This window comes from Coenobita brevimanus, chromosome 29, assembly GCF_032717465.1.
Source record: "Coenobita brevimanus isolate Jiangsu-jjx chromosome 29, ASM3271746v2, whole genome shotgun sequence".
In the NCBI taxonomy this organism is placed as follows: Eukaryota; Metazoa; Arthropoda; class Malacostraca; order Decapoda; family Coenobitidae; genus Coenobita; species Coenobita brevimanus.
This window is the reverse complement of record NC_136982.1, coordinates 44,047,590-44,071,149: the sequence shown is the minus strand read 5'-3', so window position 1 is coordinate 44,071,149 and position 23,560 is coordinate 44,047,590. Positions and strand designations below refer to the sequence as shown.

The 23,560-nt window shown below is 39.9% G+C and overlaps 1 protein-coding gene across 1 annotated transcript in view; it reads right to left on the bottom strand.

Annotated features, from left to right (window-relative positions):
* LOC145394962 (inositol polyphosphate-4-phosphatase type I A) overlaps positions 1 to 23,560 on the bottom strand; it is a 170,685-nt gene that overhangs the window by 25,130 nt on the left and 121,995 nt on the right. The window contains exons 3-6 of the mRNA XM_080268711.1: positions 12,876 to 12,946; positions 8,290 to 8,442; positions 6,913 to 7,016; positions 5,476 to 5,566 (exon numbers count right to left, since the gene is read on the bottom strand). Of these exons, the coding sequence (XP_080124837.1) occupies positions 5,476 to 5,566; positions 6,913 to 7,016; positions 8,290 to 8,442; positions 12,876 to 12,946 (419 nt within the window). The remainder of the gene's footprint in view (positions 1 to 5,475; positions 5,567 to 6,912; positions 7,017 to 8,289; positions 8,443 to 12,875; positions 12,947 to 23,560) is intronic.

Below are 23,560 nucleotides of genomic sequence, written 5' to 3'. Positions count from 1 at the left end.
TGATACCGTCATTTTCTTGTGTTTTTCGCTATCCTGATTCCAAGATGCCTAAGAGACAGCTTCCTGGTGACCATAACGACTCCAAGAAACGCAAGACCATCACATTACGTGAAAAAGTCGATATTATTAAGCGTAATGAGAAAGGAGAAAAGGCATCAGCAATCGGGCGTGCGCTTGGGATGAGCCGTACTACCGTAGCTACCATCCTCAAAGACAAGGAACGTATCTTGACTCACGTTAAAGGTGCAACTCCCATGCAATCAACTGTGATTACCAAGCAAAGATTGGGACTGTTGATTGAGATGGAACGGATGCTAATGCTGTGGATTGAGGACAATAATCAACGGTGCATGCCTCTGAGTGAACAGTTAATCTGTGAAAAAGCACGCACACTCTACCAAGACCTTAAGAAAGAAAAAAGTGAGACCAACGAGACATTTGTGGCATCAAAAGGTTGGTTTACTCGTTTCAGGGCTCGAGCAAACCTAACCAGCCAAAGAATTTTCGGAGAAGCAGCCAGTGCAGATGACGATGCAGCAAAAACATTCGTTAAAGAGTTGGAGGAGTTGATTGAGAAGGAAGGCTACATTCCAGAACTTATATTTAATGTTGATGAAACGGGACTAAACTGGAAACGAATGCCTAACAGAACCTATATTGCTAAAGAAGAAAAAACCATGCCAGGTCACAAAGCATCCAAAGAGCGCCTAACGCTACTTTTGGGGGGAAACTGTGCAGGCGATTTCAAGCTCAAACCGCTACTCGTGTACCACTCCGAAATCCAAGAGCTCTTAAGGGGATCCTTAAAGCTAGCCTACCAGTTCATTGGAAAAGTAATTTAAAGGCTTGGGTGACTAGTGCAATTTTCATTGACTGGTTTTCAAAGTGTTTCGTGCCAGAGGTTGAACGGTATTGTACTATGAAGAATCTGCCATTCAAAGCTCTTCTCATTATTGATAATGCTCCTGGTCATCCTTCGAGCCTGACAGAGTTGCACCCTAATGTAAAAGTTGTGTTTATGCCACCAAACACAACATCAATCCTACAACCCGTGGACCAAGGTGTAATAAGAGCTTTCAAGGCTTACTACCTGAGAAAAACATTCAGACAGGCAATACGAGCAACAGAAAATGGTAAAGTAACACTCAAAGAATTCTGGAAAGATTTCAACATCTATAAGGCAGTTAAAAATATTGGAGAATGTTGGGCTGAAGTGACTGAGACAAATATGCACGGAGTGTGGAAAAAAGTGTGCCCTAACCTCGTAAATGACTTTAAAGGATTTGATGAAGACAGTATAAACGAAGTCAAGCGCAACTGTGTGAAAATTGGAAACGATTTAAATCTGGACATAGACGAGAGTGATGTACATGAACTTGTTGATTCACATGATCAAGAGCTGAGTAATGAAGACTTGCTATACCTAGGAAAGCAAATGGAAAATGATGAAAAAAGTGATGAGGCAGAACCGCTAAGACAGTTTAAGATTAAGGAAATGGCAAATGCTTTCGACCTCCTAGAAAAAGCAATGGCTGCATTTGAAGATCAGGACCCAAATGCAGAGAGGTTTGCCAAAGTGTACAGGGGAATTGAGGATGCAGTGTCCTGTTATCGTCAAATCTATGACGAAAAGAAATATGCCGCCAAGCAGTCTTCAATTCTCCAGTTTTTCAAGCGAACTGAACACCGAGCCACAACTTCACCACCAGTTGCTACCTCATCCTCATCGTCAAACCCTGACTCCCTATCTTCAGCCCCTGACTCCCCTGCTTCAGCCCCGGACTCCCCTGCTTCAGCCCTGGACTCCCCTGCTCCGGTCCCTGACTCCCCTGATGCAGTGCCTTCCACATCGCAACCCCAGTAACGAGTCAAGTTGATGTCAGAAGGTATGTAGTGACACATAGTATGTATCTTTTATTACAGTACCATACAGTAATCGGTCATTTTATCACTGAAATAATTTTGCTGTCCGAGTGAGAAAAAAAAAAAAAAAGCCATCAAACTTGATGTTAGAAATGCTTACATTATCGTGCTGGTATTGATGTTATTTCATATTTTACGGCAGTAATTTACAGTAAACTTTATTGTATGATGAAGTATGAAAAGTGCTTGAATATAGGAATAAAATGTGTGTTGGCAGTGTGCACGTGTGTAAGGACGGGAGAGTGAGGGAGCGGCAGCCAGACTCAGTTGTGCGTGAAGCAGTGGTGGCGTAACTCTGCTGCCATGACGATGAGAAGTGCTGTTACCGCAGCGAGTGCGGTACTGTGACGAAGACTTAGCTAGTACAACTTATATTTTATTCAATAAATATCATCAGTTCAAAAGACTGTGTTTCTTATACATACCTGTTATAAGATTATTACATGTATAGTATGCAATGTATGGTTGAAAAATCTGTAAGATGCATTGCGGTAAGCATAATCATACGACGTACTGTATAAAACTCGAGTTACGTTCAAAATCGGCTTACGTCATGTCTCAGGAACGGAACTCTGACGTAACCCGGGACCTTACTGTACTAGCAATGTTGTGAGTTATTAAGCTGGGTTAGTTGCAGCTACTGCAGTTAAAGTAAGGTAGAATTTTGTGGCTGAAGTACGTGTTTAGTTGGGAGACACTACACCTACACTTAAGCAAGTACTGTATATGAGAAAACAAAATTTTTCTACAGTATAATAAGCTGTAGTGTTATACCCATAATCTTAAGTTTATTAACAGCAACTCGAACACTGCTAAACTATTAGAATAAAAATTATTTCACTGCTATAAAAAGTGAATAAGTTATTCTGAAACTGATAGACATCTAAGTAACAAATTTATCTTTCTAACATTTTTATATGTATATGGAATTCAGCATGCAGCTCTAAAAAATAGACTTAACCCTTTCCCACTTACAGGTGAAAGGGGTTGTATGATAAGTACAGTTTAGGTATCATTACATCAAACTACAATATACTAGTACCAAAATTACAGGAACAAAACAATCATAGGATCATGACAATTTATAAAGTAATTGTCAAGACAAACTCAAAATACTTTCAAAAAAGAACATATTTGTTCATGTACTGTAGTAATGAAAACTTCAACATTAAATTACAAGTGCAATGGTTCTTAAAGGGAGCCATTCTGCTTGGTTTTGACTCAATATAAACCAATCAAAGCAGAATATACAAGCTGAAAATTGGAAATGCATTTAGATTCTTCACATACCAAAGCCAGTATGATTTTTTCTGATACAAGGAATACACTTTTGTAAATATTTTAACCAAGGATTTCCAAGAAATACAGTGCCAGCACAGAATGTTTATATCAGCAATAGATGAAGGTATTTTTAGTGATAAATGGCAGGGTTTATGGGAAAAGCAACTAAATATACAAAAAATGAATTAAGGAATACAAATACAGATGATCAGCTAAAAGGTTCAAAATAACTCTTTTGGAAAAAATGCTCTTTTCATTCTTCTAGGTCTAGCATATATAGTGAATACCATAACTGATCAAGGTATAATAATTTTCACATCAAGTATGTATTTAATGATTTAAGCAACTGAATACAATTTTCAAAACAAGAAACTCAATACTGTACAGAGGTTACTCATGCTTGTATGACAATGAAGTCTGTGAGAACTGTAGTGCAGTGGGGGTGAACTGGGCAACTAACCTACATCGCCCACGGGTGTACTGTGACCACCTGTCAAGGAGCAGGCAACCCAACACTTAAGTCATCTCACACAGCACAAACATTTTGCACAGTATATTTGGCATTCTCAAAGTTTTAACTTTTTAGGTTCAAAAATCTAATCTCAGATATCACAAACATCTAGCAAAGTTTATCTGGCATTCTAAAGTATTCATTCTGTCCATTCATAGGATACAAACTAAATCTCACTCATCCGAAACATCTAGCATTGTTTGGCATCCTAAAGGTTTGTTGGTTAAAATGTTGCAAACTAAATCTCACTCACACAAAACATCTACCACAGTTTCTTTGGCATTCAAAAGGTTTTCATTCTATGACGTTCAAATAAAGCAAATGATGTAGGTGTACATTATTCAAGATGCCAAAATATTACACAAGAAGAAGGAGTTATTCTTAAATTAGTGCAAGCAACAGGGTTAAGAGCTGGTTCTTACTACTATGATGGCTTATCATGCACTTAAATATTTACCCTTACTCTAACAAGGCTTACAATTAAAAAACATTAAAAATAAACCTATGATGGCAATATAGCCAAGGCACTAATGGATAAAATACAGATAGGGAAGGCGGTGCGACAAGGCAGATACCAAAAATGTGCACATAATTCTATCCAGCACTATACTGTATTACTAATGATCCTGTTATACTGGTGTATTTTCACAGTTACACTGCTCAGCATAATCTAAACTGTGACCATACAAAGTGAGTCTGTTCAAGAGATTAAGCAGAGAATAGCTTTACCAAGTGCCAAAACTTCTTTTCAAACTGCAGTTCTCAAATTCAAATAGCTCTTCCACACACAGTTACTTAAATACTATGCAATATTGAATTACATTAAATAATAAGCTACTTTTGGAGGCAAGAGGTCAAGATACAGATTGGTATATCACAGCCTTGCACCAACCACTGCCCGTATCTACCATATCATCATCATCAGGGTAATATCAATTAACCCATTCCATCAGCTGATAGCTTTCTTCACTGTATTCCTGTTACCATCAGACAATATTTCAATTGCATAGGAGACCCACTCATGGTAAAGGAGTTCATGAATGGTACCATACATCAAACTTCTGCAGTTGGAAAAGCCTGTTTTAAATAATATTGCATGGTGGTACCATGAATAAAACAAATACATCAGCTGACAGAAGAGGTAAAAAATTACCAAAAATGACAAAAAATTATTTTCTTCTCTGGATATACTGTGAATTATTAATTACCGAAAATTACTGGTATTATCTACAATCAATGTGATGACCAGTTTAGTAAATAGCAAAACTGATCAACAGTGCAATTACAGTGCATATATTTAATAAACTCAAGCTTATTTATACTGGTAGTTACCTTAAGAAGGTACGCAAAAACACAAACATGATAGTTCTATCTATCTATCTATCTATCAATTGCCAGATGCCTCAATCCCATATGGGGTGACAGTTCTAACGGTTTGAATTAAAGTTAAATTTAGATATACAGAAATGACTGGCGACAACAGAGGCATTTTCAAAGATGCTGTAGTTAAAAAGCTATAAAATTAAATATATTATGAGAAATCGATGGACTCTACAATATTTGGGCTACCAAATATGAAAGTCATACAACAAAACATCTATTCTGAAAAGAATGCACCGTAAACTGAAGAGGGCTTACAACAAGAAAATAAAACATGATCTTTATAAGTTATGGTATGATATAAAAGTTTATCGGCAATACAATCTGTATCAGTATCTTATGTAACACCATATTTTAATAATCATGTGTTGCAAACTAACCCAGGGTGAGACCAGTGCTCATACGGTGATGGTGGATGTCAACGGGTTGTGAGGATTGTCGAAAGGCCACTTGCTGCTGCAATGTTTCTACCTGAAATAAATCCTTTTTCAATACTTAACTCTATATCCACACTTATCTAACCAGAATTAACCCCTTCATGCCCAGGACGTATGTATTTACATCCATGCTGTGCCCAGTGAATGTGCCCGCGACGTACACCCTTACATCCTATTACTGTGTATCAGTGTTTTCTCAGTGGTTTTCACTTGGTGGTACAGAGGTGTGGGTGTGTTTTCTGGGTCTGGTATAGGCCACTGAAGCTCTCAGAAGTTCTGTCCACTAACCAATCATGCACATCTGGGTGCAAAGGGGTTAACTATGTTGTGGAAATTTTGGCACTTAAAAAAGTACATCATCATCATTATCATGATCAAGCTCATGACCCTTTTCTTCCCACTTACAGATAGGGTAAGGTAGGTAGGTTCTTGAAACTATGAAAAAGAAAGTACGAAAGTGGAAGCACTATCAACAGCATGCCCAGTGAACTGAATCACACAGTGGCATAGCTAGGATTTTTTATGGGGTGGTTAAGGAGTGGCCTAACTCACTTGTGGGGGTGGCCCAAGGACAACTCTTCACGGGGGTCAGGAGAATCTGGGATGGCCACTGGGGTGACCATGGATATTTCATAGGTGGCCAAGGCCACTTTGGTCATCCCTCTGGCTACACCACTGCTCCCCATCCCTCCATCTCATTCTAGGTCTCCCCTACCCCCTTCCCCCTTCACCCCTCCACCTCGTCCACACTCTCCTAGTCAATCCCTCATTCTCCACATGGTCAAACCACCTCAAAGAAACGTGGATTAGGTCAGCATTCTCTACAGAAAAGTGGCCTGGGCCAGTTTGATACAGGTACGGAAAAGTGGCTCTGGTCAGTTATCTGTAAGGAAAAATGAACCAGGGTCTGTCTACCTACTTTTCTATCTCCTGGCATCACAATATCGTAAAAGGGGACTGTAATGAACTGCGTACGGTATGTCAACCTGTCTTCCATCATCAAGCTGACCTCTCGCCAAATCGCTCCTTTCCTTTCTCATATATCTCTCCTCTCCATGAGTGGCATAACCAAGATTTTTCAAATTGGATCAATGAGGGATGGCCAGGTAAACTACAGTACAGTAATGGGGTGATTGAGGAAGAATTCTTCAGGGGAATCAGGAGGTGCTCCTCTGAAAATCTGGAGTGGCCAGGAATATTTCAGGGGTGGCCAGGGTGGCCCTGGTCACCCCTCTGGCTATGCTACTGACGCCATACAATCATATATGCATCATTCAAATCCCTGGAATCTTGGTTTCACACTTTACTGTCCTAGCTATAAAGTTACAAGTAAACAGGCAAAACATTAGCTTGAAAAAGATGACCTCATAATCTACCCACCTGCTGCCTCATGAAAGCAAATGATGCTTGGTGTATTGCTGTTATCCATGCATCCCGCTCACTCTGGCACAGCGCTGCACAGTGCTGTGTACCCCCCTCAAACACTGCAATAGATTATGTACTGTAAATAGTAAATATGTATTGTTGGGAACCAAAGTTTGTCCATTATTTCACTTAGCTTACTTTACAATTTGGAGCTCCTGAAACTTTCCTCATGCCAGATCATATCAAAGTGAACCATCAATGGGTAGAGATACATGCCAAGATTAGGAATATTAGCCAGCAGCAGGATGTTAAATACTGTAATCATTAGGTGAAATATTTGGTGAACATCGGTTTTTCTGAGTACAGTACTTCTATGTTACAAATACTTCTATATTATTATGTTATAACTCCTACAAATTACACAAGTATCTTGCAGAAATGCACACACACACACACACACACACACACACACACACAAAATGAATTGTATGCAGTGACAAGGAATGAAGGCTTCACTTAACACCAAAATGATGATGATGATGAGGATGATGTCACTGTAGCCCAGGCTCATCTGAAACACAAACCTGATGGACTGATGGGTTAAGCTGCTCTTCTTCTGCAGTCAACTATCTTCCTTTCAGTGGAAGGAAGTAACTGAAGAGATGTTTATACAATCACATAACTGAACTGCTGGGTTATATCAATGTCACCACATGAGGGTATCCTTCCCCAGCACCTAACACCACATAAATGTAAATGTACAGAGGAACCTCCTTGTATTCTATGATGGCTACACTTTCATACAGGATAATAATCAGACTAATAAAAATAAACAAATAAATCAATAAATAAATAACATCAGACAGCAGAATACCAGCATACGAATTTCAGTTCCACATACAGTAAAAGTCCTTTAATCCGAACACCAATAATCCGAATTTTTGAAGAAGGCTGACAAAAACTCCAAAAGTAAAAAAAATCAAAATAAAAAATTAGAACTGGCGCTAAATGCACCAGTGCTGAGCGGTGCTGAGCAACATGGACCACAGTGACACAGCAAAAAATAATTACAGTTTAAACTTTTTAACCCAGTAAGTCCAGGGATATCTTTTTCACTATATTTTTGTTCATCTCTTGACATGCTAATTAGTAAAAAAAAAAAACTTGGAACTCGAGAGGTAAGATATAACCTTAATAAACACCTCCAATATGTGAGGTGTTTACTGAGAATAAAAATTGCCTGGTAGCAGCAACATGAAACCAAAAGGGATGTCACTCAGATTGCAAGGGTTAAACATAGTGCCTTTAGATATTCATACCATACTCACATCTATCCATCCATCACCATATCATCAATACTAAAAAAAATATATGCCAAGGTGCAGTACTTACCAAGTGTAAAAGCAAAAGATGCTTCTGATGACTGGTCAAGTGTAACCTGACAGTTTTCTAACACTATGACCCCAGCAGGCTCTGACCAGTGATCTCTTGACTTGAAATAAAACAGGAGATTGCCACGTAAGCGACACCATCGTTCTGTGCTCACTGTAAGAGAACAGTTGCGTATTTAAACAAAGTTACAAAGTATTTTCAGGCAGATATAAGTGTATTCAGTACTGTTTTCAGTAATGTATGTTGAAAGGCTTCCTCAACAACAGTGGCTTCACATAATGTAAAAAGATTGTTGACTCAGTTGTGGTTGTTGCTGTGGCTCCAGGCTCATCTGGATGTGAATCTGGTGGATTGCAGGTTGAAGCTACCTTTCTCCTGCAGTTTACCATTCTCCTTTCAAAGGACAGAAAGGGAGCTGAGGGATGTCTGTATACTGTAATCAGGAAGCAGAGCTGCCTGGCTATACCCATGCCACAGTGTGAAGGTATCCCTCTCCAGCACTTTCAGCAAAGACAGTTTAGACCTATGCAGTACACAAATATAATTACATACAGTCAGCAGCTCACACATCCATGACATGAGGCTCAAGTGCATCGCTGTACTATGAATGTGACTAAATGTACTGTAGTATCAAACTTCTAATACTTTCCAGGAACACTACACACTGTATTTTCATTAATACTGTAGTATCAAACTTATAATACTTCCCAAGAACACTACACACTGTATTTTCATTAACTTACAACAAAGATGTAAATATCAATAAAAGTATGTACAACAGATCCTAGAAATGCTGTTGATCCATCTCACTAAAGTGTCAACACACTGGGTATCTGGAGATCCCTATATCAACATAGTTAGCCTGGACGAAAATATGTCAGTAAAGGATTCTTGTATCCACATATTCGTATATGCACAAAAACATATACAGGTATTAAAAAAAAAAAAAAAAATCCATTTATATTTCATAATTCAGAATAATGAGTCCAATAATGAGTAAAAGGAGCACAAGGCTAAAAGTATACTGCTATTTGTACTTTAACTTTTAATATGAAAACATTACAGTATTCACACATGTTTTGCTCTGCTGCTCTGCCTGTGTCTTAGCTACCTGGTTGAATACTTGAACTGCATAATGATATTGCTATTACATTTCCCAATGCCTGCCAAGGCTTCTGCATTCTCATAGGTGTTGTGCTACTTTTGAAAGAAAAAAAGAAAAAAAAAAAGGTACTCAGGGCAATTAAAAAAAAAAAAGAAAAGAAAAAAAAAAAAAGCATCCCTGTTGAATATTATCCAACTTCTTTTTCTGTAATACAGTAATACCAAACTGTACAGAAAGAATATACAGTACTTATCAATTACCCACTGCTTTCCCAACAAAGGATTAAATTAGAAAGAGAATTAATGCATTAAGGTGTTCAGTATCCATGCAATAATAAAAAAAAAGTTGAAAGATACCAAAAAGCTATCCCAATTTACGACATGCCTTATAATAACCCAACACCAAAGGAATCACAGACTGAAAAACTACTAGCCGCATATTTCCTGTCATATAAAGAAATCCCAACTTTTTAATCCCGTTCTTAGGGGAGGAGGGGAACAAGACACAAAAACTTTTGCCAAGGATAATCAAACTGTTCATATGAGCAGAGTATAGTCTGCAGGTAACAGACTTTATATCTAAATGGCATTCTATCATAGTCTTTAACATTTTCATTTAAAAATATGATTTTTTGTTTTTTTTTTTAACATAAGTTTAAAAAATATACAAAGTTTTGACAATAAAAAAAGCATGAGATGAAAAAGCTGAGGGACGTTGCATGAACTCCTCTGACTTGTGGTGGCACCAGGCAATCATAATGCGCATCATGTTAACCTTTTCACTTTGATGAGGTGTCTTTATATATATCAATCTTGCCAAAAGAATATTTTTATAAGCTTGGAAGAGATTTTTTTTTTTGAGGGGTAAGAGTACATCTTTCATTAAATCCTTCCACACAAGAATTCTCCCCTAAACTGAATAAATCATCTGGCAGTAGCAATAAATAAATAGGTAAAATATATGAATAAAAAAGTAAAAAATAATCAAGGCACCATCAGGTTAGAGAGGTTAACAGAGCTCAACTAAGACGTGTGACTCCTACAGCACTACTGTATTTCTTTTTTTTCCTACTTAATGAGCATGTATAATTGAGAAAATTTCTGTAAAGGTTGAAAATATGATTGAAGCAATCTATGATGAAGCCAAGAAATGCTGAGTGCATATCTTTTGCACTGAAAACAATAGTAAAATATAAAAGAGGTCACCTAACTTGAGCAGTCATTACTCGATTCTGGAGACAGTGCAACATGAGACAAGGATGGGTAGGAGGAGAATAAGAGAATGTGAAGAAAGAGGGAAAACAGAGGAATGCAAGAGGGAATGGGTAATAAGTGATTGTGAGAGAGGGAGAAAAAATAAAAAGATGGAAAGAAAAAAAAGGGAAGGGTGAAAGCAATGACAGTGAGAGATGGGGAAAGAGGAAGAGAGAGGGAGCAATGAGAATGACTGACTGGGAATGAGGGAGGGAGAGAAGGATGATGATGAAAAAACTGAATGAGAACGGAGAAAGGCGAGAATAAAGAGAGAGAAATAAGTAAGGATGGGTGTGATGGGGAATACTGTACAAACATAATTAAGAGACATGCAGGCAAATTGTATGGAAGAGTATGGATGTTGTTAGGAGGAGGTAAGAAATGATGAGGACAGTTAGTGTGAGTGCCAAGGGAAATGGGAAAAGAATTTTACAGAAAAAAAAAAAGCTTCTGTTCACTGTGGGTAAGATTTGACGAAAACCAAATCCTGCTGCATATGGCATACAGTACTATGCATGTAAATCTGCACATTAGTAAAAAAAAAAAACAAGTCTTAAAATATCTTAATGTATATACCACATCAACTGCTTATGTATAAAAAAAAAAAAAAAAAAAAAAAAAACATAACTGTATGACTACTGCGGAAAAGTGGACATTCTAATTTCTTACACATCATACCTATGAAATTCTATTAGCTTGATTTGTATAATGTTATTTACCTTCTGTTCAACAAAGTTTTAATTTCACCTAGAGAAAGGAGAGAGAGGACAGTGCACTAAGTTGCAATCAACTTTCTGTATTTCTGTACCAATTTTAAAAAAATCAATTGATCACAAAAAGGGTTAAGTACTACATAAAAATTAATAACTTCCAGATACATGTTGCTTTTTCATGAAATGATTTAGTTTGGTAAACATGAAATATGTTTGGGGACACAAAGAGACATAAGTTGGGCTATCACTGATACCTATAGTGTGGAGCTATCACAAAGGCATTCAAACAATACTGAAAATATCTAGCATTCCAATAACAAAATGCTACAGTTATTCTGAATATTAGATATTCACCAGTATCTTAACCGGGAGACAATTGTTCCTCTCAGTAAAGATTATCAGTTTCACGTTAACAACACAGCGGTCATATCTGCTTGATTTCCTACCTGTACTACAGTTTGAAAGGTGAGGAGTGGGGATATGGAGGACATGTAACTTGAGGCATGAGTCACATATCAGTTTAAAAAAGATATGGTATGATAATAACAATACAACCAATGGGGACCCATATACTCTTAACTGAAGCAGCTTGATAATTGTTCATGCAGACCTGTGTAGCACCTGCTGGCAGCTTCCAGAGATTAAACCTACCTGGTTACAAGGAGTTAGGCAAAATGTCTTGAAATATAAAATATGATACTTTTTTAAAAATGTAAATCCTTCAAAATTTTGGCACACACCATCCAAGGGAGAGTCCATAACTAAGCCAAAAGAAGCCTCTACTCAAAGGAAAGAAGGAAAAAAAAACAATAAGTTTGTATGGCAAAAACTCAACTACAACTGCAAGCATGGAAGGGAAGAGAGGCAGCACCTTTACCATCACCACCACCAAAACCAACACCAACACCAGGTAACTTCAACAGTACCCTTACCAAGTGCATCACAGTCATGGCAACCATTCCTGCTGTGTTAATAAGCTTCATATATAAATGTGTGTGTGATGAGCATGTAGTGGAAAGCAGGTGTACTGTTCATGTTTATGAATGTGTATGAGGCAGGCAGGTAGGGTGTAGAGGTGTGAGGTAGGACATGGGAGAGAAAGGTCAACATGGTGTGGGATTTACAGAGTAGGCTGCATGGTGGAGGATACTTTAAGTAGTCTTGTGAGGTGGCTAAGGTATATCAGTGTACAGAAGAGCATCTATATGGGTTGGGGGAGTATGCAATAGGAAAACAGGGAAAAGGGAATAGTGGAAGACCAGATACAGTATGTCATTGTACAGGGAGGGGTGGTAGTATGAGAGGATGGGGCAGCAAACTTACTTAGGGAAACGTGAATCTACTTGAAGGTGTGGCACAGAGGAAAAGCATGAACTGAAAGCGAAGGCAACACTATACTGTACAAGGAGTGAGAGAGTGTATATGTGGCACTATGCCAAGGGTGAAGGTAGTGACCGAAGCGACACCATAACCAAGGTGAGGGTGATACTTGTTCTGATGAGAGTGACACAATACCTGACTTTTGCGGTGCCACACAGCTCAGTTCCCTCAGTGGGGTCTTCTTCCTCCTCGCCAGGATTCCGTCACTGCCTGTAAAAACCCATGACACTCGGGGTGACTGCGTGTGAACCCAACCCACTACCAGAGGGAGATGCCCCACGGTGCTGTGTTCCTGCCTCACATTCCTGGACCCACACCACTGCCACATGCACAGAACATACACCAGCCCCATCCAACACCAAAGCCTCAGAGACTTTATACTGTACAATAGGTTCACCTCACAAATTTTATACTGTACAACTGTTCAATTTACACAAGAGTTATACCAACAATGAGAAAGTTAAGAACAATGCTTCATAAATCCATATAACCTCACACCTCTATGTTCACCTCTGCTTATGGCTCTAGCCAAAAATGACCACTAACAATATCAAGCCCTGCCTGTAAACTTAAATATGAAGAGAAATTTTTAGTTCTTGCTTCATCAACATTTCAATGGGGAAAAATACATAAACACACAAAGCTACAAAAGCTTATTTATCCTGTCTATATGTATCACCTCCTTATAATGTACTCCTGCCAGATACATAATACAAAGAAAAAAAAAAAAGCAAACAAGCTTATTACTTCATCAGTTTCAGTCCTAATGATCTTAGGTGTAAAATATAAGTTTTTTCATCACATAATGGTACACATACACACACACACACACACACACAAAAAGCAATGTATGGAAGCTACAGATGAGATTTTTCATACAATGACTGCAGTTACCTCATTCCCAGCCTCATGAATCTTTCCTCACTCCTCAATGATGACACAAACAAAGACTTTAATAGTAACGCAACAATAAATTACGACCTAATTTGTTCCAAGCCACCTCCTTATCTGGATGGGAGAGTTCATTCTGCTACTACCTGTCAGCATTCTCATACCCTACCTGACAGTTTTTGACATCATGCAAGCTCACACATTGTAATAATTTCCCAGTATCCAAGCCAACGGGTTCATATATTCCTTTCCGATATCAAGTGCCTTACTCTTTTCTTGTTTCTCAAGCTACATCTCTTATTTAAAAAAAAAAAAAAAAAAATCACAAGTATTGCATATATTTCTCCAGATATCTTGTGCCATGTTCACACATTCATTTCAGATCATCAAGCAGCTTACTCCACTCTTCCTTCTCTAGTTCCATCTTTGACTACAAAACATAATTGGTATTGCATTAACTTTTTCTATTCTGTGTCACTGTTGTATTCTGCATCCAAATGGGCCACATTTTTGCAAGCTTAGAAGGCTTCCAGCACCTTGTTCTTCCACCTATCTATAGCCAGAAACTTTCAGGAGGGCATGCCACAGACAAATCACCTCAATGTCCCTCTGTCCTTTCCCATCAGAGTGCTCTCTCTCCAACTCACACCAGCCTCTTAACACCACCACTTTCTTACAGCTTACTTTTATTAATTTATTTTTTAGTTTATTAAAGGCACTTTCAGACAATTTTATTCAATTTAGGAGAGACTTTCAAACTGAAGGTATTAGATACAACCTCCATTAGTCTGTTCACTACAGTACTAGGGTAATGTACTATAATTTCATAAGCTTTGTAAAATGATCTGAAAAATGCATGAATCATTCAAAATCATGCATTCAAACTGGAGGGATTAACAGGCATTATTTTATTCTGTAATATACTGTAGACTTAAGGTTAATTTAGTTGGGTTCAACTAGGCTTTTCCCATTCAATCTGGCCCAGTCAGACCAACTCATAGTCATTCAAATTAGCAGAGAGCAATTTAGTGCCATTCAAGGCCAGTTAAGTCTATTCAAGCCCACTTAGAAATACAGTACTGGTAACTGTTCATGAATGGCTTTTCTGGTCCATTCAGGCCATGCACAGCCATTTCGAACCAGCCAGGCCAATTCAAGTCAGTTAATGGTCATTCATGTCCAATTAGGCTCTTCCAAGCTACTTATTTCACTCAAGCCTTTTACATCCATCCAGGCTTACTCATGTCAGTTCAGAGTCAAAGCTTTCTCCAAGCAGATTAAAAAAAAAAAAAAGGAATGAAAAACAAAGAAGAGGGTAAGCATGCATCACTCTCATATACCTGATGTTTCTCGAGGGTGAGTAAAAACTGGTCTGGCAAAAGAGGCATGAGCAAGATGTATCTCTTGTCCAACCTCGACAGTGACTGCTGAGGTGTAAACAAAAACCAATTTCCTTGAGATGTATTTTTTAGTGTGGCCAAGTTTCTCCACTTTTTGCTGTTCCACTCCTACCACTGCCCCAATAATTCTTCTGTTGCTCCTCTGTTGCCCCTCCAAACCTCTTTTTCCTTTTCCAATCTTCCCACTCCCCTTCAGTTGCCCTTTCAATCCTCCTGTTGCTCTTTCAATACCCCTGTTGCCCTTCCAATCCTTTCACTGCCTTTCCAATCCCCCTATTCCAACCCACCCACTGCCCTTCCAATCCTCCCACTCTCCTTCCACTGTCCTTCCAGTCCTCCTGTCGCCCTCTTGTGACCTTCCAGTTCCCCATTGCTCTTCCAAGCCTACCTTTACCCATCCAATCCTTATGCTACCTGTCCAATCCTTCTGTTGCCCCTCTAATCCCTTCACTGCCCTCCCAATCCTTCCACTGACCTCCCAATCCACTCACTGCCGTCATCTCCTCCTTTACAAGCCGTCCTCCCACTCACTGTCTCTTGCAAAACATTTTTATCAAATTTTCTTTCCTTCTTTTTCATGAATAATAAAATGGTCTGGCTTTGACATGCTCTATCTCCAAAACTGATGACAAAGATGACAACACTGATGATGATTATGATGATGATGACGATGATGATGATTACTACTACTACTACTGCTGCTACTACAATGACAACGAAGACGATGATGACAATGACGTTGATGATGATGAAGATGAACTCCAAAACCCAACTAAAGCTAACATTTCAATACAAAACTCTAATGATACTGTACAAGACTCAGAATCTCCCACCCTTTTTATGGTGAACTTAACTCTATTACCATGAGCTCAGAAATATACAGCATCATAATTGTTTGGAAGCAACAATACAGTCTCTCTCTCTCTCTCTCTTACACACACACATATGTCATTCCCACATACCCTTCAATCTACAAACAGTCTCTCTCTCTCTCTCTCAAACACACACACATATGTCATTTTCATGTACCCTTCAATCTCCGAACAGTTCTCTCTCTCTCTCTTTCTCTCTCTCTGTCTCTGTCTCTCTCTCATACTGACCTATCATCTTTAATTTCCCTATTAGGATACGACTGAAAAAATAATAAAAAATCTTCCCAAACTCCAACGTCTTCATCTTCCCGCCATTTTCCAACACACCTCTTGTTTCTGGTGGATAAATGAAGACGTGAATTCTGCGGCTCAGTCAGTAGTGGTGGTGGTGGTGGTAGTGATGGTGAAGGGGAGGGAGAGTGTGGGGGAAAATGAAGGATTGATGTGGTGGTGGTGGAGGTGGTGGTGGTGTGGGAGGAAGGAGGTTTGTGGTGGTGGTGAGGGGAGTACTGATGGTAGTAATAGTAAATAAAGAAGTACTAGTGGTGGTGATGATGGTGGTGAGGTATGGTTGTGTTACTGATAGTGACAGTAGATGTGACAGTGGTAATAGTAGTAGCAATGGTAGTTGTGGTGGTAGTGGCGAAGATGGTGAGACATATCTGGTGATTCGGGAGGTTTATGTAGTATCAGAAGCAGCAATGAAAAAACCATAATGATGTTGAGGGTCATGGTGGTAGCCAGTGTTGTAGTGACGATAGCAATGGTGGTGTTGGTGATCATAGTGTTGTGGTGACAGTATTGGTTGTGGTGGTGACATTAGTAGTTGTGGTGGTAGGTATTGAGTTTCAGTGGCTATAGTAGCAGTTGTGGTGGTGATATTAGTATTTGTGGTGGTAGGGAGTGAGTTTTGGTGGCTACAGTAGTGGCTGTAGTGGTGATATTAGTGGTTGTGGTGGTGAGGTTGCCGTAGTGGTTACGGGAACTCTGAAAGCTGCATACAATTAGCTGGCAAATAAAAAATAAATTGCTGGGTAATACTGGTGATAAAGAACTGAAAAAAAAAAAGAATGATGAATAGGCATAAAAGTAATGATCACAAAAACAAAATACAGTATACGCATGCGCAATTATTTATATATATATAGCAAGAGAGAGAGAGAGAGAGAGAGAGAGACAGAGACAGAGAGACAGAGTATATAATATAATAAAGCCATCACATTAACCAAGAACCCTTCCTTCATATCGCAATAGCTGGAGCAAAAACCAATTACATTACTGGGGGACGACTCGAGGTAGAGTGGATGAGAGATAGTGAGAGAGAGGATTAGAGATAGTGAGAGGAAGAATGAGAAAGAGTAGGAGAAAGGATGAGGGATAGTAACACAGAGGACGAAAGACAGGGAGAGACAGGATGAGAAATGGTAGGAAACAAGATGAAGGATAATGATTGAGAGGGTGAGAGATAGTGGGAGGGAGGATGAGAGAGTGAGAGAGGATGAGAGACAGTGAGAGAGGATGAGAGACAGTGAGAGAGGATGAAAGATAGTGAAAGGGAGGATGAGACAGTGACAGGGAGGATGAGAGGAAATGAAAGAGAGAATGAGAGATGGTGAGAGAGAGGATGGGGGATAGTGAAAGAGGGGATGAGGGATAGTCAGAGGGAGGACGGGAGATTGCGAGAGGATCAGGAGAGACTGGAGAGAAAGAAAGATGTGGGGAGAGGAGAGAGAAATGTGATGAGTAGAGAGGGAGGGAGATGGAGGCATGGAGCGAGGGGAGAGGAGTGGGAATGGGAGAGAGATGAGCAGAGATGAAAGAAATGTGGAGATAAAAAAAGAAGATGCTGGGAACTGAAAGAAAGAAGGAGAAGAGAAAGGGATGCATCAGAGACAAATTTAGAGAGAGAGAGAGAGAGAGAGAGAGGAAACACAAAGGAAAGGCATGGAGGGAAGAGACAAAAGTGGTGGAAGAGTGAGATGTGGAGAGAAGACAAGGCAGGCAGGCAGGCAGGCAGGAGGAGGAGGAGGAGGAGGAAACACAGAAATAAGAAAAGCGGAAACAGGAGAGGGAGAGGAGGAAATGATGGATGAAAGATAATACGCAAGAAAGGAGAGAAGGAGAGAATGGAAAAAGGAAGGGGAAGATAATAAGCACAGAGCATAAATAAAACAAAAATAAATAAATACATAAATAAATAAATGGTAATGTATAAGGTGTTTGATGAAGCGTGCCAAAAATAAGGAAGGAAGGAAGGAACAGAAGGAAGGAAGGAAGGAAGGAAAGAAGATGAAAGATAAGAAAAAAGGAAGGAAAGAGTGAAGAAAACAGAAAACAAGGAGGCAGAAAGACAAAGAGGAAAACAATAAAAACGAGAAGTCAACAGAGGATGATCAACAAACAAGGGGATCGAAAAGTAATGGACGGTGAGAGAGAGAGAGAGAGAGAGAGAGAGAGAGAGAGAGAGAGAGAGAGAGAGAGAGAGAGAGAGAGTGGAGGAAGGTTAAAGGAAGGAAGAATAGAAGAACAGAAGGGAAATAAGAACAGGAAGGAGGAGATGAGACAGAAAGGGAGAGATAAAAGGTATGAGGAGAGGGAGGGAGGGAGAGAGGGAGGCATGGAAGGAAATTCTGGAGGGTGGGAGGGACTGAGGGAGAGAATGATGGCAATATGAGGGAGATGATGGGATGCTGGGGAGGAGAGGGAGGAAAGTCGTAACATTCCTTGCCTTCCTCTCTCTGCTCTCAATTTCTCTATAGTCACCCTTCCAGGCTCTCTCTCTCTCTCTCTCTCTCTCACACACACACACACACACACACACACACCTTCTTCACCCTAACATGGGAGAGACAAGAAAAATATGCCCAGCCAAAACAAAAATATATAAGCATCAAAACACCAATAATGCCAAACACATTTTCAAATTTTAGAGATGGTATTTTGATTTTCGGAATGTTTGGGGTGACTCCGTTTTCTTCGACATCACAAACTCATATAACTGGGGGGACTTTTAAAAATCCATTCCAATAATCTCCATCTTCTTCAATTGTCAGAGTAAAACCATTTCTTGTCCATTAGGATATGAAGACGTTTTTGATATGAAATTCTCGCAGACGTGTATTTTTTTTTTTTTTTCAATCTCGCTGGCTGGATTTAAGTCAGCACAGGATGGGACTTCTTAGAATTGATGGGGTTGAAATTAATTGCTATCAATCCTTCAGTTCAATAATGATTTTTTTTTTTTAATAGATGAATCTTTATGAGCGACTCCGTTCGTCTGTCTCTCACTGACGATTTTCGGACGTGAATTCACTCCCGTAGACTTTCGTGAAGAGACACCATACCACACCACACCACACTACACCATCCTTTCATACCACACCAAATAAAATCACCCTCCCACATCATACACCACACCACACCACATAACACGCCATACCATCCTCTCACACCACACCACACAAAACCACTCTCCCACATCATACCACACCACACCATACCGCAACACACTATAACACCCTCTCACACCACAACACACAGAATCACCCTCCCACACCACACCACACCAAAGGTATTAATCAAAAGGGCCTGAAGCTCCAGCCTCTACCTTTTACACTTACTCTAACTCATTGTCACTCATTTCTGACATTGTTTTAATTACAAAGTCCCTCTCTTATCTCTTATCAGTAATTATCCCCCACAATAAGGCAATCTCCGGCGCGATGGCCAACGATAATTCACTCAATCATTGGAGTTCTTATCTCATCCCTCCCTTCCTTATCTCTTCCGATGTTCCTGGGAGATATTGAAGAAACAGGGAGGATATTAAGGGTGATTACTCTTTCTTTGGGACTCTAGGCGCCTTCACGTGGTGGCACAGATAGAACGGGTCGGCTCCGCTGCCCGGTTAAACAAAAGTCCCTCAGCTCACTCCCTATCCCCCGAAATGGTGAGCTACAGAAAGAGGGTAACTTCAGACTGCAGTCCACTGGGTTTACGTCCAGATATGCGTGGGGTTGCAGCTACTACTACTACTACTACTACTCTCCTAAGCTGAATAAGGTAATAAGACAGTTGGAAGTATAAATGAAAACGTCATGATACCGAAAAGATTACGCCTGATATAAATAAACTAAAATACCCTTCGGTAAATAATATCCGGCTCACTGATTCAACATTATTCTCTCAATTATCTCCCTTCAATATCCGACTCACTGGCAATGGTTAATTAATTCCCCCAGTTATGTCACTTCCTAGGCAATATCTGTCTCTATTTCCCCACCTGTGTTACGTCCTCGCCAATATCCGTCTCTGTGTTTAAAGGTAAGCCTCCCAATTATCTCATTATCCGTCCAATACACCTGAGGAAAAGAGACTCCCTAACATCTTTTCCTTAGTGATTTATTTTTTAAGGCTGGTTAATATCCTTTTCCACGTTATTTATTATGCCCCCTAATTATCTCATTATACGTCCAATACATCTGAGGAAAAGAGACTCCCTAACATCTCTTCCTTAGCGATTTATTCTTAAGGCTGGTCAATATCCTTTTGTAGTTATTTATGGCGATATTGGAAGGATATATGTAACAGGTGGATGATGACAGTAAAGCGTAATAAACAAAATAAATCGCTTAGAAAAAGGTGATAGGGAGCTTCCTCAACCGACTGGAATACGAGCACTTGCCCTTGATCTAAAACTTATGATTTTCAGATTTAATGCAAGTCCATTAGATAAGGTTTCCATTATCCTGCCCACAGACAGACAGACAGACAGACAGACACACACACACACACACACACACACACACACACACACACACACACACACGAGATCAAAACAACTGGCCCCTTGCTTCCCACTTCGTTTTAACTCCTACAGAGAAGATAAGGTATTATTTTCGCCTTCTCTGGCCACCTCCAGACGATTTTATTCAGCTTAGGAAAATCGTAGTGACGGGGTTAAGAAGAAAAAGAAAATACCGTAATCTAAGCATAATAATAATAATAATGATGATGATGATGATGATGATGATGATGATGACAAAGCTTAAAAACAACTAGACTCAAAGCTGGCCAATTAAATTTATATTCACTTTAAAACAGCATGCTTCTGATCCATTCTGATGCTAAAAACAGAGAAAACGAACGAAAAACAAAGGAAGGGCCACGATTACAACGCAGGACCCAGACGAAACCAAGTGGAGGCTAAGCTGAGCGATGAAGGTGAAACACTACCCCGACATAACATCCGGGTATTGGGGTTTAGGACACACACACACACACACACACACACACACACACACACACACACACACACTCTCTCTCTCTCTCTCTCTCTCTTAAACAAACACAGACATACATACATATATTTATCTTCCAGTTTTTTTCTGCTGCATGCCTCTGTGTGTGTGTGTGTGTGTGTGTGAGTGTGTGAAGAAGTGCGTAGGGATGAGAGCAGAGTGGAGGGGTATCCCATTACTAACGCATCTTGTTGAGTGTGTGTGTGTGTGTGTGTGTGTGTGTGTGTGTGTGTGTGGGATGCGTGTGGCGTGGTGGGTGGATGTCGGGAGGCCTCCACTGGGGGTAACTCACACTTCACACCACCCCTTCTTCACTATGGCACTATGTCACCCTAAATGTACAACCGCTTCCACTTCTACGTAGTACAGTTGGTGGGAACTCATAGGTCTTTCGTGTCTCTATACTCCTTTTTCACTAACCTGGCCTAAAATTGTCATCTGTCCATCGTGAATGCTGAGTTCAGGAATACATTAGCACGAGAATGGGATGCCTGTCACGAAGAAGTGCTATGGAAAGGTGTAGAGCCATAGCAGTGTCTTTTTTCTGCCAATGAACTGCGTGAAATATGCTGCAAATGGACGAATATGTGGGCCAAGTTAAGGTGAAAGGACTATAGTGTATCTGTTTACGTCTCTGGAACAAGTCCTTTATAATCAGACCACAGTTGATGTAAAACGTAAACAAACAGACTCCAGTAGATGCAAAACGTAAACAAAGACCCCAGTAGATGTAAAACGTAAACAGACCCCAATAGATGTAAAACGTAAACAAACAGACCACAGTAGATTTAACACGTAAACAAACAGACCACAATAGATTTAAAACGTAAACAAACAGACCACAGTACATGCAAAACGTAAACAAACAGACGGCAGTATATGAAAATCGTAAAAGCGACCATCTTCGGCATCCATCTCATCGTAAAACAGACACTGATGGAAGGGGTCAATCAGGCTTATATTTATCATCCTTCTCCCGCCATTTCCTGATTTACGATAGATCTGAGTATCGCAAAGTCAAGTCTTGAGGGGGGGACGCCTTCCTGTGGTGGCACTGATAAAACTAGGCGGCTTCACTGTCGGGGTATACAAACGTCTCTCAACTCCTTCCCTGTCCCCCTGCAGGAAATTTTAGGCCAAGTTGAAGTGAAGACAGTATAAAAAATGGCAAAAACAACGATAAAATTATTCTTTATTACGATTCTAAAAGACACCTGGAGTGAGAATCAATAAAGGAGGAGGAGGAGGAGGAGGAGAGACGAATTCCTAATTAAAGAAAGTTGTCAAGGTGTGTCCGTGAGTGAGACAGACGCCAATATCAGACCAACCCACACACTCTCTCTCTCTCTCTCTCCCCCTGTGTGTGTGTGTGTGTGTGTGTGTGTGTGTGTGTGTGTGTGTGTGTGTGTGTGTGTGTGTGTGTGTGTGTGTGTGTGTGTGAGAGAGAGAGAGAGAGAGAGAGAGAGAGAGAGAGAGAGAGAGAGAGAGAGAGAGAGTCTTAAAATCATCCTGAGGCAATAAATAAATAGAATAAATAAATAAAACATCACAACGAAGGAATAAACCAAACAATTCAATACCCATAAGGCTACAGAATTGATCACACACACACACACACACACACACACACACACACACACACACACACACAATACAGGACATGAACACAATGCACAGCAGCTTTACGGTGAAGGCTTGTGAACGATGATAATGGCATCGCGAAAGAGGAGGTGGGGTGGATGGATGGATGGTTAGACAGACAGACAGACAGACAGAAAGACGTAGATAGACAGTCGTAGATACAGACAGACAGACAACCAGACAGATAGATAGACGTATAAAGACAGATGGATAGATAATTAGAGACTGACAGAGAGAGATAAAAAGATAGATACGAACAGATGCATACTGACTGACTGACTGATAAGTGGATGAAACGACTAGACTGACTGACTGACACAGATAGATAAACAGATAAGCCGATAGATAAACGAAGCGAGGGGGTGGGCAGTGATCTAAATAATGTGTGGGTGGGATGTGGGGTTTTATCTCACTTTATCTCTATTATCTTTCGTGGGGTAATGGGGAGTAATCAAAGGCGACCTGACCCACGCAGAGTGACCTAATATGGGTGTGGTGCCTAGTCGACCACACCCATACACACACACATACCCCTACACACGCATACATACATACATAAAAAAAAAACACACACACACACGTTAACTCATCTTACAGTCTCTCTCTCTCTCTCTCTCTCTCTCTCTCTCTCTCTCTCTCTCTCTCTCTCTCTCTCTCAGCGGCCTTCCTTGTGTTCCTCCCCTTTACCTCAACTGATTGTGTTCACTGGGCAGAAA